The sequence below is a fragment of the Ailuropoda melanoleuca genome, chromosome X, assembly GCF_002007445.2.
Source record: "Ailuropoda melanoleuca isolate Jingjing chromosome X, ASM200744v2, whole genome shotgun sequence".
Taxonomy (NCBI): domain Eukaryota; kingdom Metazoa; phylum Chordata; class Mammalia; order Carnivora; family Ursidae; genus Ailuropoda; species Ailuropoda melanoleuca.
In genome coordinates this window covers 1,698,694-1,718,558 of record NC_048238.1, presented here as the reverse complement: position 1 = coordinate 1,718,558, position 19,865 = coordinate 1,698,694, and the positions used below count along the sequence as shown (strand labels likewise).

Below are 19,865 nucleotides of genomic sequence, written 5' to 3'. Positions count from 1 at the left end.
GACCGGGCCCTACCCCCGGGGGAGGGGGGGGCTCGGCGGCGTGGGGCGGGTCGGGGCGCCGCGCGCGCTGGGGGCAAAGTCCTGCGCGCCCGGCCCGCGCGGCCATGGGACCCAGGGCTCCGAGGGGACGCATGGCGCCCGCTGCCAGGTGCGCGGGGCTCGGAGACGCGGCCCCCACTCGGGACCGGGATGGGGGCTTGGGGAGGGTGCGCACTGGGCGAGCGTGGCCCCCGGGACGGGCGGGCTGGCGATGTGGGCGCCTTGGAGTCACCCAAACTCAGCTACACGTTCGCTTCGCAGTCGCAGGGACGCGGGACGGGAGAGGTGGCGTGGGAGGGGAGAGGAGGCCAGACGCAGGAAAGGGAGGCGAGGGAGCGAGGGCGAGAGGAAGGGAGGCCGCCAGGCTGTGCTTGGAGGCCACGCCCCTGCAGAGTGAGGCCTGGTCCCATCCCCCACTGAGTACGACAGGCTCCTTGGCCCCGAGTACCCCTCCCCACGACCCCTCGGAGCTCTGATGCGTTCTCCCTCGGTCTAGCACACGCTCCCTCCCGCTCCCCGCCACCTCCCCCCGGAGCGCGGCCGTGTCCCCAAACCCCACTCTCCACGACACGCCCGGTCCCCTCGATTCCGTACCCCACAACAGCACGGCGGCGTCTCCCTCTCTAGCACACGTCCCCGTCCCCCAGCTCCTTTCCTCCCCCCACATCCCCGCTTTGTTCCGTTCCCCCCCATTCCCAGCGCGGCCGCACCCTCCCCCACTTTGAGACACGTCCGGTCCAGGCCCTGGATCCCCGCCTCCCAAAGCGCGCCTCTTCCTCCTTACACTGCCCCGCCCCGGGCCCCCCCTGCAACAGGAGCGGAGCCGAGGCCTCCAACTCCAACACTAGGACAGGCCCAGTCCCCCGAGACCCCTCCTACCCCTCCCCACCACCCTCCAAGACACGCCAGGCCCGTCCCCCGCCCGGAACGCGTCCACCCTCTCGACGCTCCGCCTACGCCCCGTCCCGCCCGGGCCTTCTCAGTCCCTCTCCCATTGCTCCGGATCGCTGGCGCCCCAGGGCGCAATCGGGGAACGGGACAGCACTGGGGGCCCTACTGGGGACCCCGGGGCACGCTCCTGCTGCCAGCCAGGAGCCAGGAATGAGGATTAGGGCGCCCAGGCCCCGCATCCCTCCCGGTTATGGGGCGGGCAGGGCCGGGGATCCGCGTCCGGGCCGCCCGAGTTCCCTTTCCCGCGCGGTCGCTGGTGAGCCCTGGCCTTGCTGGCAACGCCAGCTCCAAGTCCTGTTGTAACTCCTGGGTCACACCAGCAGTGCTGTGTCTCCCTGTCGTGGCGGGGGTGCTTTGAATCCCACCTTCTTCCTTTTAAAATGCATGTTCCCCCGCTGCTCCGAGCCCCTGGGTCCGCCTCCCTCCTGTGGGGTCGCCCCGGAGACGGAGGGCGCGCTCTGGCCGCCTTTGCAGCGGGAAAGGGAGGGAGGCGCGCCCCGGAAGGCAAGGGCTTAGCCCAGTTACCCAGCCCTTTAGGGAGCGCCCCGCAGAAGCAGCAGGATTAATGACCAACGGGGTGGGGGAGGAGGTACCTGGACAAAACCCTAGCGCGTTCCAGTTTTCCGCGCCCCGTGTTAGTTTGCGAGCAGTCAGAACAAAAGGGACCAGCGCCCGGATGCGATGCCTTGGTAAATCCTCCTTTAGGGCAAATGCACGTGCCTTCCCAGCAAGCCGCTTTGCAATGCCCCCTGGACATTCCAAATCCTAGACGTTCCTTTTGGCCTTTTTGTTTGTCTCTCCAGGGACCCTCTGTGGGTTCTACTCCTGTGTTTGCTCCTGAGGACTTCCGAGTTACAAGCGGCACATGCCCTTAAGCCCAATATTCTACTGATAATGGCAGACGACCTTGGCATTGGGGATCTTGGTTGCTATGGGAACGATACGCTCAGGTATAGCGTGCTGGTGATGCTGGCGGTCCTGGTACTCTGTGTGTGTGTGTGTGTGCGCGCGTTAGCGGGGACATCTGGCTGAACCATGCGTTGAAAATATGCCTGTTTGGGAAAGTCCTTAGCGCATCAGATCTGAACACCCAGTAAATTATTTTTTGACCGGGAAGCGGGGTCCTAAACTGAAATGTTCAGTGGATTTGTGACCACCTCTCTCCCGTTTCTTCTGTCCTCATGTGGCTTCTCGTCTGTGTCTGTGTCTCCTCTTCTGTGTCTTCTGAGGACCCCTGTCATTGGATTTAGGGCCACCCTGGTCCAGGGTGAGCTTATCCCTAGATAAGTCCATCTTCAGACAAGTCCATCCATCACCACAATGCATTTTAGAAGATTTTCATACCCCAAGAGAACGCTTTGCCCTCTCTGAGCCATCACTTCCTGTAATGGACTGAATCGTGTCCCCCAGGGTTCGTAGGATAAATTCCTAACCCCACAGGACCTTCTGCGGCCTGCCGCTTTGGGTAAAGAAATCTGAACCCATTAAGAAATTAATTAAGAGATTGGGATTGCATGCCCATTACCACCCCTAGGGGGCAGCCCCCGTGATTTTTTTTTTTTTAATGTCCTGTGTTTCTCCTTCCAACTAAAATACAGGCAGAGTGGAAGGAGGGTCTTTGGGGCATCCTAAAGCTGGCAAAGATGATCTCTTAATTTAATGCGTTGACTCACTGATAAAGACATTGAGCCCATGTCTACACGGGTTGCAGGGCGCCCCTTACAGGTGTGGGGGCCATGCCCCTCGCCCTCCGCCCAAAAGGAATGTGGACATTCTGCCCACACCTACTGCACTTCCCTGGCCTTCACAACATTGCTCCACGGCACGTCCACCCACCCTAATGCGAGCAGGGCACACCCCCTTGAAAAATTCTGCCCAAGTAAGCTATCAGGTCTGACGGGCGAAGGCGTTTAAGAACCACTCAGTTTAGAGAAGCCGTCTTTGCTTTCGAGGCGACTTGGCTCCCCGTACTGAGACATCCTTCGGCGATTTGCTGTGAAATCGTTCCGAGTCCTCTAGCATATAAACCGTTCTGCACTAGTAAATCCATCCCATAGAATTCTCTCCAGCGTCCATGCTAGAAGGGTTTTGTGTTCGGAATCAGGGGTCGGACACCCTTGTTCGTCAGTCACCCTGGTCGCTCGTGTGGGCCACACCGGGTCTGTCTTTCATATCCTGCCTCGTAAGAAAGGGAAGTCAAGAACCCATGAGGTGTGCAGTGAATGTGTAGCCACTGAGAGTCAGGGGAACAGGAGGTCAGGACAGAAGAGGGAGCCCTGGGACTGGCTCTGTGGTCCCGACCCTGCTTCTGAAGAGCTGTGCCATCAGTCATACGTCCAGCCTCAGTTTCCCCTCTTGATATGACGCCATTGGATGATCTCCACCTTTCCTTCTGGGTCCATGATGTAAAACATGGAAGTGACCCCCTGAGGCTCTGAGAGCAAAGCCACACCAGACGTGTGTTAACGTCAGAGACAAGTGTGTAAATACATGTGGAAGCTGCTTGTTTTATTAGCATGATAGGAAGAAAAAATATCTCTTCTTTCAGGAAAATCTCATTTATGCCCTGCCCCTCCATTCCTTTCCTGAGAGTCACTGGGCTGTTTCTCACCATATTTATATCATTCTCAGACACTCTCATATTTTCTCTCTCTTTTTTTAAATAAAAATATCTGATCCCACAGGCCAGAGGGTTATTTAAAAGAAAAAGAATGCATAAAAAAATGAAAGGCACTTGAGAGTAGTATTTTAGGATTTTATTTGCCAGTCAACTTGGTTAGGGAAAGAAGGAATTGACATAAACTGATTGAGAAGCACAGAATTTAAAACCGGTAGCATTTTTGCTGTTTTAAGGTATCCTTTAACAAGTAGAGGAATGAGATTCTGCAGGAGAAGATTTCTATGCTGAGGTTGAAACCTGTGGTGTTTTTCATTCTGTTCCAGCTTGTAGATAATCATGAAGACATCTGTAAGAGATAAATGCTTGATAGAAGAGAGGTAGATAGCTAGACAGACAAATGATGGATGGATGGATGGATAGATAGATGGAAAGATGGATGGGTGGATGGATGGATGAAAAGATGGATGGATGGATGGATGGATGGATGGATGGATGGATGGATGGAAAGATGGATGGATGGATGGGTGGATGGATGGATGGATGGATTGATGGATGGATGGAAAGATGGATGGATGGATGGATGGATGGATGGATGGATGGATTGACGGATGGGTGGATGGATGGATGGATTGACGGATGGATTGACGGATGGGTGGATGGATGGATTGACGGATGGATGATGGATGGATGGATGGATGGAAAGATGGATGGATGAATGGATGATGTATGGGTAGATAGATGGGTGGATGGACGGGTGGATGGATGGATGGAAAGATGGATGGAAGTATGGGTAGAAAGATGATAGATTGGTAGATTATAGATAAATGGACTATTGGATATCAAACTAGAGATAGACCTTTTGTAAACTGAAAAATAGGTCAGAGCTAATATTATACTTATTTGGTAATTATAAATTATAATTATTAAAATGATACTTAATTGGTAGAATCCTATAAGCCCTTCCAAGTCGTGTTCATAATTTAGTCAAAAAAACAAAAGTAAATTTTTACAATTGGTTTATTGAACACAACCAGCATGAGTACCGAATGGGTGATTTTTAATAACAGCATTTATATTTCAGTCGGTTGCCATTGTAAAAAGAGTCAAAGGTGACCAAAGTGGCCAGACCCACCTTGACTGACGCAGCTATTCTCCAAAAACAGAGGCGTGGCAGGGCCCCAGCGGTGGCCCAGAGTAGCAGGTGTCTGCAATGCTGGCTTCAGCTGTGGTTTCCGGGCATGTAGGACAGGCTGGAAGCCACAGCTGAATGAGTACAGACCACAGCTTCCATGCAAGAGGGCAAAGGGCACTCTGTCTTTAAATAGGAACAAAGCCATCAGGAAAAAAGCCTTAGTGGTCACAAAGTGGATGGGTGGTTGTGAAGCATTGGAAAATCCACGATTAATAGAAGGTGTGAGTCTGAGGATAGAGATGTTTGAGCCACAACCCCCAGAACACCACACTCGCTGGATTTTTTAAGTCACACGGATCAGGTGCGATTTAAGGAGGTGTTTAAACCCTCCTTTGGCCCTTTCTAGCTCCATGACCAGGGACGAGTGGCCCCACCTCCCAGCTTTGCTTGTCTCCTTGCCAACGGGGAGATCACTCCATTGACCAAGAAATCGTTGGGACTAAAGATAACAGCAAGTCCAAAAATGCAGCTTTTCCCTTTAAGAGTCTCCAGGATTGCTATGTTATTATATTACTACACTAACTCAGAAGTTACTTACTGACCTCCCATGCATTCACACCAAGCATCTTTTGAACACTTTCCTCCTGCCCATGACCTCGGTCCTTAACCAGCTTCGAGGATTTTGAAGACTACACTTGTAATTTTTCATTTTTTTTTTCAGACAACATGTACTGTGGTCACTCAGAGGGACCAAAACAAAAGCAAAAATTAAAATTAAAAATGTGTTCTTCAAAATTGGCAACACCATGAGTTAGGAAGAAAGGTATTTACGGCAACGTTCGGAGGTTGGTCTTGGCGGTGATCTTGCTGTATCAGAAGGTCTTGAACCCGAAAACCCGCACTAGGACTTCGTGATGCCCACCGGCTCCTAGACGTCCTTCAGTTGACGAATAGCTCTTTCAGGATTCATCTTATTTGTATCCTCTCTCCACAAAACTTATGGACAGGGACCCTCTGGGACAACTGGCGTCCCCCCACTAGTAAGCAGCCTGGGTCACAGGGCTTTGGAAGTGGCTTGTGTCCAAGAAAATAGTATCGACTGGCCCCATGACTCAGCCTGGGGCTGCCCAGACCCTCAGCAAAGCCGCGGTCACTTCTGCAATCCCGTCCTACAGCACTGGGAGAGCAAGGACACTCAGAGGCTCTTCTCCCCAGTCGGTAACGCTTGTGGACCACTCTCAAGTCCCTCAGCGCCCTCCGCCAACACTCATGCTCAGCAAGGAAGCCCTCCACCCGTGCCTCAGGTCCCCTCCAAAGACCCCGTTGACCTTGCGGCCATTGGACCACCTGCCCAGTAAGGAAGTTTTAGGTATCAGCTCTCCTAGATTGTCTTCCATCCACTTTAAATCAGCCAGTGCCTTTGGTCTTGCTGTCTTCCTGCTCTCTTTAATTCACTTGCTCTCTGCTAGTTAACCCATCCACATGGAAACCGGGTGGTGTAGGCAGGAAAGGGGCACTCCTTCCCCATTCGACTGGGAAGACTGTTTCCCGTTTGTGAAATAGAGTGTGTTCACAGAGGAGCAAAGAGTAAAGGTCTAAAGGACCCACCTTTGCAAGGAAACAGCTCGATGTGGCCACAGCTTCCTGGCTGATGAGAGCAGACAGCAAAAGCAAGATGGCGCACAACTCTTATGGCTACACACAGCAAGAGCATCAAGGGAAGCTTGTTTCTGGCGGCCAAGACCTTTGGGTGATGGCAGTGGGCTCAGATGGTGGCTATGCATGCAGTGGGTTGGGCTGCAGCCCAGGACCCTGGGACGAGGGCTCAGCACCTTTTGCAGCAAGTGGTCCTCTGTACATGTGCTCATGCTGGTGGTTTTGGGGGTGGGTCCGTCTGCCTCTGCAAGACACCATATGCAACTGATGGTAAAACCCTCAAGAAATACCGATGTCGTCCGTGCCACGCATTTCAGTGCAGGGATCCCTGTAAGCACCGTCTTGACTAGGATGTTTGTGTGTGGTTTGCTCAGGACACCCAATATCGACCGGCTTGCAGAGGAAGGTGTGAAGCTCACCCAGCACTTGGCAGCCGCCCCCGTCTGCACCCCCAGCCGATCTTCCTTTCTCACGGGGAGGCACTCCTTCCGATCAGGTCAGTGTTGCGGGGACGACCGAGAAAGGGGCACTCATTTCTTGTCCTTAATATTATTGGCGATGGTTGAGATCCAGGGAAAATAGTGCAGATAGAACCAGAAGTGGCATCACCTTGAACTTACATAAAGCGTACTGTGTTGTAGGTAGTCGTGCGATGGTTGCGTTGATTGGGAATTCAGAGACCGGAACTTTCCTGGGGTGTCTGGTTATGGTTGACCTTGTGTTTATTTGTTTAAATATTTCAGTCAGTCTTGATGTGCAGTCATGATTTCAGACAGGCTCTGGGGGAATGTGTAGGGAGCCGAATGATGGTCCCCAAAGATCCCACATCCTAATTCCCGCAGTGGACAAATGTTTCCTTATACGGCAAAGGGGACTTTAAAGATGGAATTAGGTGAAGGATCTTGAGATGGGAACGTTATCCTAGATTATCCAGGTGGCCCAGCGTCATCAAAAATGTCCTTTTTTTAAAAAAAATTTGTATTTTTGACAGAGAGAGAGAGAGAGTAGCGAGGGAGAGGGAGAAGCAGGGAGTCTGCTGGGAGCCCGATGCAGGACTCGATCCCAGGACCCCAGGATCATGACCTGAGCCAAAGGCAGACGCTTAACCAACTGAGCCACTCAGGTGCCCCCAGAGAGGTCCTTCTGAGGGGGAAGCAGGAGGGTCAGAATCAGAGAGGAACAAGGAAGAGGTTGGTGAGAGGCACTCCGAGGCTGCAGGAAGGGCCCTGATTTGTCAGTGTCGTCTTCAGCTGCATGCATGCACGCCCATGACCTCGCCTTTCCTAAGTGTGTGCCCAGCATGTGCACACATGCACGTTCTACAGAAGATGGAATGAGAACGTTCACAGCAGCACTGTTTGTACGGTGCAGACATGGACACAGTTCATCGGTGCAGGAGTGGGTGAATAAACTGGTACATTCACATATTGGACTATTGTTGTATTAGTCTGTCTGAGCTGCCGTACCGAATAGCACAGATGGGCCCAACAGAGATTAATTTTCTGACCGTGTTGGAGGCTGGGAGTCTGAGGGCGAGGGTAGGTCTGGTTCCTCCTGAGGCCTCTCTCCTGGGCGTGTAGTCTCTGCCTCCTCCCTCTGTCCTCACATGGTCGTCCCTCTGTGAGTGTCTGTGTCCTCACCTCCTCTTCTTACAAGGACCCCAGTCCTATGGGATCAGGGCCCACCCCGATGAGCTCATTTTGACCTCTTCAAAGACCCTACCTTCAAACACACTCACATTCTGGGGTACTGGGGGTCAGGTCTCTACGTGCAAGATGCTGGTAGCAGCCACGCTCCCCACCGAGTTGTGACAACTAAAAAGGTCTCCAGGCATTGCCGCTTGTTCCCTGGGGGCACAGGTACTTCTGTTTGGGAACCACTGCCATACATAGATCATGGATAAAAGAGACAGATGATGATGATAGATAGATAGATAGATAGATGATAGATAGATAGATAGATAGATAGATAGATAGATAGATGATAGATAGATAGATGATAGATGATAGATAGATAGATAGATAGATAGATGATAGATGATAGATAGATAATAGATTGGTAGATAATAGATTAATAGATGGATAGTTGATAGATAAATGATACATAGATGAATAGATGGATGGATAGATAATAGATGGATTGATAGATTAATTGATAGGTGGATAGGTAGGTAGATGATAGATGAATAGATGATGGATGGATGGATGGATGGATAGAGATAGATTGATAGATGAGTAGATGATGGATGGATGGATGAATGGATGGATAGAGATAGATTGATAGATGAATAGATGATGGATGGATGGATGGATGGATGGATGGATGGATAGGTGGATGATAGAGAGAGAGAGAGAGAGAGAGAGAGAGAGAGAATCTCTCATGCCAAGGCAGGGTTTCTCAACCCCTCACTGCTGACATCTGGGCTGGATGATTCTCTGTGGTGGGGGCATCCCGGGCACTGCAGGGTGTTTCCCCCACCAGAGACCAGTAGTACCCCTTCCTGCAATTGTGACAACCCAGCCCAGCCCCAGACAGGGTGATGAGACCACAGGTGTGGGCCGGGTTCATCCCCTGCTGCAGTCAAGGGAGACTGAGTGCTTGCTCTCTGCTCTGCTCCACAGGCATGGAAGCCGATGACGGCTACCGCGCCCTACAGTGGAATGGGGGATCGGGCGGACTCCCCGCGAACGAAACCACCTTTGCAAGAATCCTACAGCAGCAAGGTTATGCAACCGGCCTCATAGGTACTCATACCGTTCAGGGAACCCGAGGAGCAACCATCAAGAACACCTGTTTCCCTTCAAGGCGAAAAAGTCACCTGTCAGAACCAAAATCGGGTGCTGGCCCCATCTGATCTCTCTTGGTCACACTTTTGGAACTTCTGTCATTGACAAGCAATTTTAATTCAACATCTTGGGAGATTTGCCTCTTCCCTTCCATTTCCAGGCTTTGTATTAGGGGCTGGTCTCATAGGCACCCGCTGCCTGGCACCCTCCCCCCGCAAAACTCCAGCCTCCAGAAGGAAAGCAGGTGTTCAGCAAAACCACATTGTGCAAGCATTTTAGACTCAGAGCCACACTTATCCGTTAGGGAATGCTGGGAATCCTCTGGAGAGCCAATTCTCACACATCGTTAGTCAAGGGCCAACCTTGTAATACCACCTGTCTGAGAACGGCACTCTGACACCTGCCAGGTGACTTGTTTACAGATGGGTGCCCACCTGTCATGGACCAGATGCTTGTGACCGCTTCCATTCCTTGCTCAGCCTGTGTGCTTAGACGTAGCATCCCGTCTTACAGGAACCAGAGGCCAGATGACCAGGATGTCTTCCCCAACCCCTCATTCAAGGGAGGGCTGGGTCGGGTCTCTGTGTGCTGGGGTCCCCTTTGATTCCTCACCAGCTCTTCCACACTCAGGAGTCACTGTTGAGTTCAGAGGGGACTATGACACCCCCACTTTGTCTCAGTGGTGATTGGCTGCACGGAGCGGTAAACACCTTCCCCCTTTAGAAATGTCCTGCTACGTTAGAAATAGAGATTATGTAGATTTACTTCCCACAGTTCCGGAGGCTGAAAAGTCCAAGATCCAGACTCCGGGTCTGGTGAGGACCGTCTTCTCTCCGTGTCCTCACATGTGAGAAGAAGGGGCGAGGGTCTCTCTGGGGCACTAATCCCATTCACAGGAGTCTCCACCCTGAGGACCCAATCTCCTCTCCAAGGTCCAACCTCCAGATACCATCAACCTCAGGGTCAGGTCTCAACATAGGAATTTTCGGGAGACACACATATTCAGAACATAGCATATGCCATTTTCAAGGACACTTCCAAGGACTTTGCACACATCTGCTCTATCACCTGCGTTTCTCTTTCAATCCTCAGAAGCAGAGCAGAACTTCTTAGCCACCCAAATTGACTGGAACTTTGCGTTAACCAACTCACCACCATTGGGTCAATGTCCTTGACCCCACAACCACCCACATATCTCCCGTCTGTGGGTGGAATTGTGTTTAAAACAAATTAAGTAGATTTATTTTGTATTTATTGGAATTGCAGGTCTGCGTGTCGGTTCCTTCTGTGACTCTTTATTCTTCTGGTGCTCACACCCCATCTGTATTTAGACAAAGCTGTTCACGTTCCAAGTGGTAGAAAGTGGACAAGATGGAGACTGTCCTGTATACTTTTCTTCTCCACCTGTTTCACCCCCTCCCGGCATTTCCGCTTCCTTAAATGTAAGCAGGGGTGTAAAGGCATGTCCCCGAGTTTGGATCTAGGACCAATTCTATAGGTCCTGAAGACGCGTAGTGAGTCATGGGAGGGCAGCGCAGGGCGGGGACCCAGTTTAACCTCTGCACTCGGAAATTGTGGCAAATGGTACAGTGGACCCTTTTCTGTCCTATTTTGTAGCTAAATTTAAGCTGGCTGAGCCTCTGGAGAGAACCCAGTTCTTGTATATCCTGCTGGAATTTGATATATGGGCTTCCTCATGTTCCATCTCAATGATATTATAAAATTACTCCCTTTGGAAACAATCTGTTATAAGCATTTCTTGCTTAATAATTAGTGGAGTGAGTTGGTTGCTTCTCCTCCTCGTAAAATTATTCTAGAGCCAATGCCTGTTGTCAAGTGCTTGTCTTTTAAGTAAGAAATACCAGTAAATGATATTTTCTGACTTATTTAATAGCAGGAGAGTCTAGGGATGCAAACTTATAATTCCTAACAGTCCAGAAAACCTTCAACCTTTAATCTCTCGATAGCGGTCACGACCTCCATACGTTTGCTCAGTAGTTGCACAGTGCGATGTAACCATGTAAACACACACCCACATCAAACACATTCACCGTCTTCCTCTCAATTTCGAATTTCTATCATGTTCCTTTTCTCCTGCGGATTTTGCTGTTTGCATGCCATCGTGGTCACTGGACCATCCAAATTATTGGAAGGCGGCTGGCGGCAGACAGACTGCCTTCCGTGGGTCTTCGTGGTTCACGTCTCACTCTTGTTTTCAGGGAAGTGGCATCAGGGTGTAAACTGCGAATCCCGCACTGACCACTGCCACCACCCCCTGAACCACGGATTCGACTACTTTTACGGCATGCCCTTCACGCTGGTGAACGACTGTCGGCCAGGCGGGAGCCCGGAACTGGACGCCGTGACCAGAGCCAGGCTGCGGCTTTACACCCAGGTGGCGGCGCTGGGGGTCCTGACCGTCGCTGTTGGCAAGATGTGCGGGTTAATCTCTGTGTCCTGGAAGGCCGTCCTGGGTGCAGCCGGCCTCGTCTTCCTCTTCTTTGTCTCCTGGTACGCCAGCTTCGGGTTTGTACGTCGTTGGAACTGTATCCTGATGAGAAACCATGACGTCACAGAGCAGCCCATGGTTTTGGAAAGAACGGCGAGTCTCATGCTACACGAGGCGGTTTCTTATATTGAAAGGTAATCCCATTTTGGGGGCGCCTGGGTGGCTCCGTCGGTTGGGGGTCTGCCTTCGGCTCAGGTCACGATCCCAGGGTCTTGGGATCGAGCCCCACGTCAGGCTCCCTGCTCAGTAGGAACTCCGCATCTCCCTCTGCCTCTGCCCCTCCCCCTGCTTGTGCTCTCTCTCTCTCTTTCTGTCAAAATAAATAAATAAAATCTTTAAAAAAAAAAAGGTAATCCCATTTTTAAAGAAGAGGTGAGTTCCCCTAGCACCTGAGTCTCTTTATCATCTTTGGGATTTCGTAAACCAGCCGCAATGGGGACATGGGTTCCAAGGATTCAGATGGATCAAATAGTGTTGAAACAGGTGTCATCATCTGTGAAGGATGTTTTTCTTCTTTCAGAAATAAGCACAGGCCATTCCTCCTGTTCGTGTCCTTGCTGCATGTACACGTTCCCCTGGTGACCACAAAACAGTTTCTCGGGAAAAGCCAGCACGGCTTATATGGCGACAGCGTGGAGGAGATGGATTGGCTTGTAGGTAAGTCAAGGCGCGGCCATGGCTCATTCAGTCTCGGCCTCACCGCTCAACTTTGCTAACAGATGGGCCGCCTCACTCAGAACCAAGTTGCAATAAAGAATAAGAGAAAAGGCAAAGAAGAGGGAGGAAGTTGCCCGTATCATTCACATGCTCCTTCAGCACTTTGATCCGTCAGCCTACATCTGCACAAAATCACCCTACAAAGTGCATTATTTAAAGCCATCAAGAGGAGTGCCTGGGTAGCTCAGTCTGTTAAGCATCTGCCTTCGGCTAAGGTCATGGTCCCAGGGTCCTGGCATCGAGCCCCACATCATTTTCCCTGCTCAGTGGGGACTCTGCTCCTCCCTGTCTCTCTGCTTCTCCCCCACACTCATGCTCTATCTCTCTCGCAAATAAATGAATAAAATCTTAACCAAAAAAAAAGAAAGAAAACGAAGCCATCATGAGACATTGCAGAAAGTGAAACGAGAACACTATCGTTCAGGGCAACAGACCAACATTGCTTTCCTCCTACGGCCTGGAGAAAGCCTGGAGAGATCCATTGCAATTGTAGATTGTTTTCACATTGAGGTATAGTTGATACACAGTGTTACCTTAGTTTCAAGTGTATATAGATTCTTCAAAGAACGTAGACATCTAAATCCTTGCGGGATCTGAGGGCTGATCCTGGGAGAAGCATGGGGCTACAGTAGACCAACTAAAGAGGCAAACACCCCCAAAATGGGAGAGTGGATTACATCATGCTTTAAGAACATGCATTTCACTGCGATACGTGCCCATGTGGTTTAAAATCTTTACTTTCAGTGCTTTAGATGTGCGTTTGGTCTCCGTGGATAAAGCGAGTGGTTGGCTTGTGGATGGCTGTGCTCTCCTGAGCCTTGGCCCCCGTGTGCCAAAACCACAGGTGAATCCTCACAGCTCTGGCTTCCTCCTATCTCGATGGGGTTCTCCCATCCCACCCTTTCTTACCACGCCCGCCCCACATGCACTCATTATGGACACATGTATGCGAGCCAACAGTGCCCGTTCAGAACACCCCATTGATGCCGTGTTAGCTTTAGGTGTTTATTCTGTTTTCCGTATTTGTGATAACTTTGTAAACAAGATTCCGAATCCTGTGGTATCAGGAAAATCAGATAGGGGTTCACACTTTGTGGTCACGTTCATAACAGTGGTCTCCTGGTGACTGCAGAACCCCCTTATGGGACTTTCTAGCAAGAAAGTTACTTACAAATTTGGGTTGAATTCACGGATGCTGTGTCACCAGCTCTGTCCTGAATTGTTCCATTTCTCTTCAAGGCGAAATCCTCAAGGCTGTTGAAGTAAACGGTTTGAAAAACACGACAGTCACGTATTTTACGTCTGATCACGGAGGACATTTGGAGGCCAGAGACGAACACAGCCAGCTAGGGGGATGGAATGGAATATTCAGAGGTGAGACCAATGGATATTGGGGGTTAAACGGCAATACGGGACCCCCCCAGTGATTCCCAGCGGCATAGGCTGGAGAGCACGCGGAGGGGAAAGGAGTGTGCTTTCAAAGGGGGATTTCTTGAGGTGCTGCTATACTCCAAATTCTATCCAAATGCCAAGAGAGAGAAAAAAAACACACATGCGCTTCCCTTAAAGGGTTTACATGTTAGCAGAAGAGTGAGATATACAAATAAATAATTAAGATAAAATTAAAAGAAAGGCCATCCTAACTCATGGGTTGCACAGTAACTATAACCTCGGTTGTACATGTCCCTGTATTGCACAATATCATGCGAGATTGAGGGCGTGACACCTTCGTATGGCCATCTTTAAAAGCCTGATGCAGTCGTTCTGCACGATTCATGGATTCCATTTTTATGACTTCATCTCCTTGCTCAAATTTATCTGTAACCCCAAAATCCATACTTTGCGACGCCTTTGCCCTCAGTTGAACAGCAGTACGCATATTAGCCGCCCACCGTGCACGTTCTCCATTAAGGTTGGATGAGGTGACCCCGTGCCTACATTTCATCTCTGAGGCTATAAACACGTGTCATTTTCACGGTCTCTTTCGTGGTCACGTTTGTTCGCTTTTTGTTGGTGACTTTGATGCTTCAAGTGGCTCCTGACCGTAGTGCTGAAGGGCTGTCCCCTGTTCCCAAGGGCAAGAAGTTTGCCGTGCACCTTATGGAGAAAATGAGGGCGTTAGGTTGGCTTCATCCAGACGGGAGTTCGAGCGCTGTTGGCCCCGAGTCCAATGCCAATGAATCACGACGTCCACTCAATAAGGAGTCTTTCCACCAAAACACACAAAAATACACCGGTTGGCTGATGAAAGTACAGGGAGCAGAGTCTCCCTGGAACCAAGCCCTCTATTAGCACATGGTGTAGTGTGTGCTAACTGGGTCTGTGGGGTGAGTTTGCAGAACATCACTCCGGGGAATAATGACAGTCAACGGCGTATGTTCCTTTGACTTGGAAGTGGCTTTTCCCTCCAGTCCTCCATATATATCCCCAATCTGCAGAGTGTATTCTCTCATCGTCCCCGGTGGTATGTTCTGCGAACAGCCTACCCCGTGATTTCCGACGATGGGACCGAGAACACGGTGCCCGCCAAGCCACGCCCGACTCCCCACATACGGAACGGAGACCTAATACGCAGGAGTGAGGCTGCTGATTTGTGGTAACTTGTTACACAGCAGCGCAAAACAGAGGCAAGCACGTTACACTTTGTGACCTGCAACAAGGAAGCATTTATTTAGCAAGATTCTCAACACATCCCTCCCTGTTTACAACTCTCCTTCGGTAACATAGGATTGCTTTATCAATACTTACATGCATTTCCTGAGGAGCCAACCTGGGCCCCAACCCATTGCTAAGGGTCCCAGAAATGAAGAGAAACCAGGAAAAGGGGTAAAGGGACAGGTGGTTGGTATGGGGAGCAGGTGGGAGAGGAGGAGAAGCAGGGGGTCCCAGACCCAATTCCTAGTCCTTCCAGAAAGAAGGGACAGAGGAAGACGGGGCCACCAACTGTGCGCGGTGTGAAATCCCAGTGTCTGTTACACGTCTGAAGCCACACATTGCACACCATGGGGTGTGTTCGGTGGTCACAGAGACCCGCCAGATCTCAAGAGGAGAGCATATGGACCCCACCTGCCCATTGGGGTGTGATGAGGTTCTGGAATTATTGCCGCCAGCATTTTTGGAAATTCAGGCTGCCACCGTGTGCATTTATGTGCAGAGTTACCCAGGTACACAGCCAGAGGTGCGCCCAGGTGTGTGTGTGGATGGGACCATCTCCTGGAGAATTCTAATGGCACTTACTTACAGGTGGCAAAGGGATGGGGGGCTGGGAAGGCGGCATCCGCGTCCCAGGCGTCTTCCGCTGGCCTGGGGTGCTGCCGGCCGGCCGAGTGATCCACGAGCCCACCAGCCTGATGGATGTTTTCCCCACCGTGGTCCAGCTGGGGGGCGGTGATGTGCCCCAGGACAGGTACACGTGTAATGAGACCTCCTTCCTCCCTAGTTCCTGACAGCAGTCCTTTTACTATTTCACACGTAGGAGAGAATCCCTCAAATGTAGGGGACAGCCTAATGCAAAACGATCATGCTAAGTAAAACATGATTAAATACAATATCGGGTCCATCTACTCGTTTTGCCATTTGGTAAAATTTCATCACTCAGCACAATAGCAGGGAAATGAAAGCATTAGAAGCCGATCCACTGAAACACATCTCCCTATGATTTCCTGAGATGCACTCTTGCCCATATGTTGAAGAGGCTTTAAAATGATCTATCACCTTGATGTTACCACAGGACCAAAGACTCTTGCTAATACAAGATAACAAGAAAGCAGCAAATATTCTGATAATGGTTTGATATTACTCCCTTTAAGGAAATAAATAAATACCCCCGTATAAGAGAGACCAGTAGTATGTACAGATGTCTGCGTGTTTATAAAATCAGACATTTATCGTAAGGCAGTTGTGGAGGCTGGCAAAATGAAATCCTTATGTCAGGCCAGCAGGCTGCAGGCTCAGGCAGAATTCCCCTGGTACAGTCTGGAGGCAGAATTCCATCATCTCAGGAAACCTCAGTTTTTGCTCTTGGCTGCCGTCAACTGATTCTGCGAGGCCCACCTTCATTGTGAAGGGTCCTCTGCTTTCCTCAAAGCCCACTGATCGTGGATGTTAGCCGTATCCAAAAAATGCCTTCATAGCAGTGCTCAGACTGGCGTTTCACCAAATCACTGAACACCATGACCCAGCCACGGAGACATAGCAAATGGAACCATCATAATTGGGATATAATTAAAAGTGTTTTACAACTGTAAGGAAAAATACTACGTTTGTATGCTACACGCAGATGGAGGGCTTCTTAAAAATATGGTCATGTGGCCATGACAGGCAAGGTCGGAAGGGTGTGTGGTCTGTGTGCTCACTGCGTATGGAGTGCTGCGTAACAAATGACCCCACAACTTAGCGACTTTGGGTTTAGAAACAATGACATGCATCTTGCGCAACAACTTGCAGTCTGGACAGAGCTGGGGAGACAGCTCAGCTCTGCTCCTCTGGCCCTTAGCAGGGGCCCTTACAAGCTTGGAGTTTCATTTTCAGGTGCAATGCAGCCTGAGCCGCCTTGGTCTGATTCCTCCCTGTGTTTTTTCACTGAATCAGGGTGATCGATGGCCGTAGTCTGGTGCCCTTGCTTCAGGGGACTGCTGAGCACTCTGCACATGAGTTCCTGTTTCATTACTGTGGGAAGTACCTCCATGCGGCACGCTGGCACGAGAAGGACAGTGAGTACATGCCTTCTCCCGGTGCAGGGGAGGGGTGCTTGCATTAGTCAGGGTTCCCCCTGAGAAACAGAACCAAGAGTGTGTGGGATGGATGAAAGGAAGGAAGGGAAGGAAGGAAAGGAAGGAAGGAAGGAAGGTAGGTGGATGGATGGATGGAGGGAGGGAGGGAAAGAGAGAGGGTGGATGGATGGATAGATAGTGGACATATAGATGGATGGATGGATGGATGGATGGATGGATGGACAGATGGATGGCTGGATAAATGATAGATAGACAGATAGATAGATAGATAGATAGATACGATGGATGGATGGATGGACAGATGGATGGATAGATAGATAGATAGATAGATAGATAGATAGATAGATAGATACGATGGATGGATGGATGGATGGATGGATGGATGATGGATGGATGGATGGACAGATGGATGGATGGATGGACGGACAGATGGATGGATGGACAGATGATGGATGGATAGACAGATGATGGATAAAGGTTGGATGGATAGATGATAGATGATGGATGGATGATAGGATAGATTGATTAATAGATAATGAGACAGAGGACAGAGAGGTAGATAACGCATGATAGAACATAAAGACAGATACAGATGAGTGGGTGGATAGAAGAAGAGAGATTTTGAAGAATTGTCTCATGTGCCTGTGGGGACTGGCGAGTCTGAAATCTTCAGCGCCAGCCCGCAGTCCCGCAGGAGTGGCTGCTGCCATCTTCAATCCAAAGGCTAGAAGCTCAGGCAGAATCCCTTCCTCTTTAGGGGACCTCAGTCTGCTTTCTCTTGCATCCTTCACCTGATTGGGTGAGGCGCACCCACGGCATGGAGGACAGTCTAGTAATGTAAATGTTCAACTCACTGGAGAAAAAAACCAAAACAAAACCAAAAAGAAAAGCCCCGTGACGGCGACATGTAGATTAGTATTTGACTGCGTGTCCGGGCGCCATAGCCTGGCCATGATGACGCGTGAAACGCACCGTCACAGAGCAAATCTCTTTCTGAGACGCTGAGAAGAATCAGTGAATCGTGGAGAACCATGGCTGGTGCACATGTACAGGGGAAGGGAACCTGGGGGCTCCACCCCGTGCCGCCCTCTGATCTGCCTCTTATCTGCCATGTGCTGTTTGCTTCCCCTGCGTGTGCCTGGAGCACAGCGTGGAGACGCACTTGGGAGAGCCGCCTGCTTTTCTTCTCTCCTCTCCTTTCATTTGGGTGGGATGCTGATGATTTCCCCAGGGCTGGTACGTAGGTCAGGTGTTCGTTGTCAAGCACATTTCTCCTGCCCTGACCACCTCCCCGTCTGCTTTAGGCGGAAGACTCTGGAAGGTCCACTACATGACACCACGGTTCCACCCCAAGGGCGCGGGGGCCTGCTACGACCGACACTTGTGCCCCTGCTCCGGGGACGGCGTGACCCAGCACAGCCCGCCTCTGCTCTTTGACCTCTCCAGGGACCCTTCGGAGGCGCGGCCCCTGTCCCCCGGCTCCGAACCCCGGTACCATGCGGTGGTAGCACGGGTGGGCGAGGCAGTAAAGCAGCATAGAAGAACCCTGAGTCCTGTGCCCCCCCAGTTGTCCCTGGGCAACATCATCTGGAAGCCGTGGCTGCAGCCGTGCTGTGGAACTTTCCCCTTGTGTGCGTGCGGGCAGGACGGAGATCCCAGTGAGACGTGACCTCACCCTTGGCAGGATGCCCGTCATCAGACAGACGGGGCGGAACGTGTTGGCGAGGATACGGAGAAAGGGGAACCCTCGTGCACTGTTGCTGGGAATGCAAGCTGGGGCAGCCACTCTGGAAAACAGTATGGACATTCCTCAAAAAAATTAAAACTAGAGCTACCCTAGTGATTCCACTCCTGGGTATTTGCCCAAAGCAAATAAAAACAGGATCTGAAAGCTATCTGCACGCCCATGTTCATAGCAGCGTTCTTCCCAGCAGCCAAGACATGGAAACAACCCAAGGGCCCATCGATGGACGGGTGGGTAAAGAGCACGTGGTCCTTGCACGCCATGCCACTCGACTCCTCCGTGAGAAGCAGGGAGATCCTGCCCTTTGTGACAATGCGGACGGACCTGGAGGATGGCATGCAAAGTGCAAGAAGCAGAACACAGATCGAAAAATACCGCGTGATCTCACCGATTCGTGGACTGTTAACAATAAAGTCAAACAGAAGCAAAGTGTGGAATAATGGCTGCCGGGGGCTGGCGGACATGGGGAGAGGGTACCCGGAGGGCACCCACGTTCTGGAGACCTCTCGATCAGCACGGTGACTCTAGTTCCTAATACTTACTAGATCCCAAGTATTAGATCCTTGAAATCTGCTAAGAGAGGAGATCTCAGGTGTTGTCACCATGTACCTTGAAGCCGATCGCTACCCTAGGTGATGGGTGTGTTAATTCACTTCACTGGGGTGGCCATTTCACCATGGATATGTATATCAAATCATCATACCGTACACCATAAATACATACAATTTTATCAGTCAGTTTTACCCCCATAAAGCTGCGAAATAAATATTTAAAGGAGAGAAGCACAGCTCCCCCAAATGCCAGGACTGTGACAGGGGACCCGGGAGAACGAGCACACCGAAAAGCTTAGCTTGGGTTTCCCTTTCTCGGGGAGCATGTCGTGGGCAGGCAGTGGGTCTCAACTTTCTCATCTGTGACCTAAGACCATCCCAGCGGACACCCAGTAACGCCCCCGGTCCTGACCCTCTTCTAAAGCTC

The 19,865-nt window shown here is 50.9% G+C and overlaps 1 protein-coding gene across 6 annotated transcripts; it reads left to right on the top strand.

The window, feature by feature from the left end:
* Positions 1 to 52: 52 nt before the first annotated feature.
* Positions 53 to 19,316, top strand: ARSD (arylsulfatase D). 6 transcript variants are annotated; one of them, XM_034649356.1, is made up of 10 exons: positions 53 to 148; positions 1,794 to 1,940; positions 6,773 to 6,894; positions 9,020 to 9,142; positions 11,404 to 11,827; positions 12,214 to 12,350; positions 13,650 to 13,784; positions 15,654 to 15,816; positions 17,001 to 17,122; positions 18,448 to 19,316. In XM_034649356.1, exons 1-10 carry the CDS (start codon positions 105 to 107, stop codon positions 18,810 to 18,812), a joined length of 1,782 nt encoding a protein of 593 aa, XP_034505247.1. In that variant the 5' UTR covers positions 53 to 104; the 3' UTR covers positions 18,813 to 19,316. The 6 variants fall into 6 exon arrangements, with proteins under 6 accessions (XP_034505247.1, XP_034505245.1, XP_034505246.1 ...); XM_034649354.1 differs by having other exon boundaries at positions 9,020 to 9,235; XM_034649355.1 differs by lacking the exon at positions 53 to 148 and adding an exon at positions 970 to 1,679 and having other exon boundaries at positions 9,020 to 9,235.
* The last annotated feature ends 549 nt before the right edge of the window (positions 19,317 to 19,865 follow it).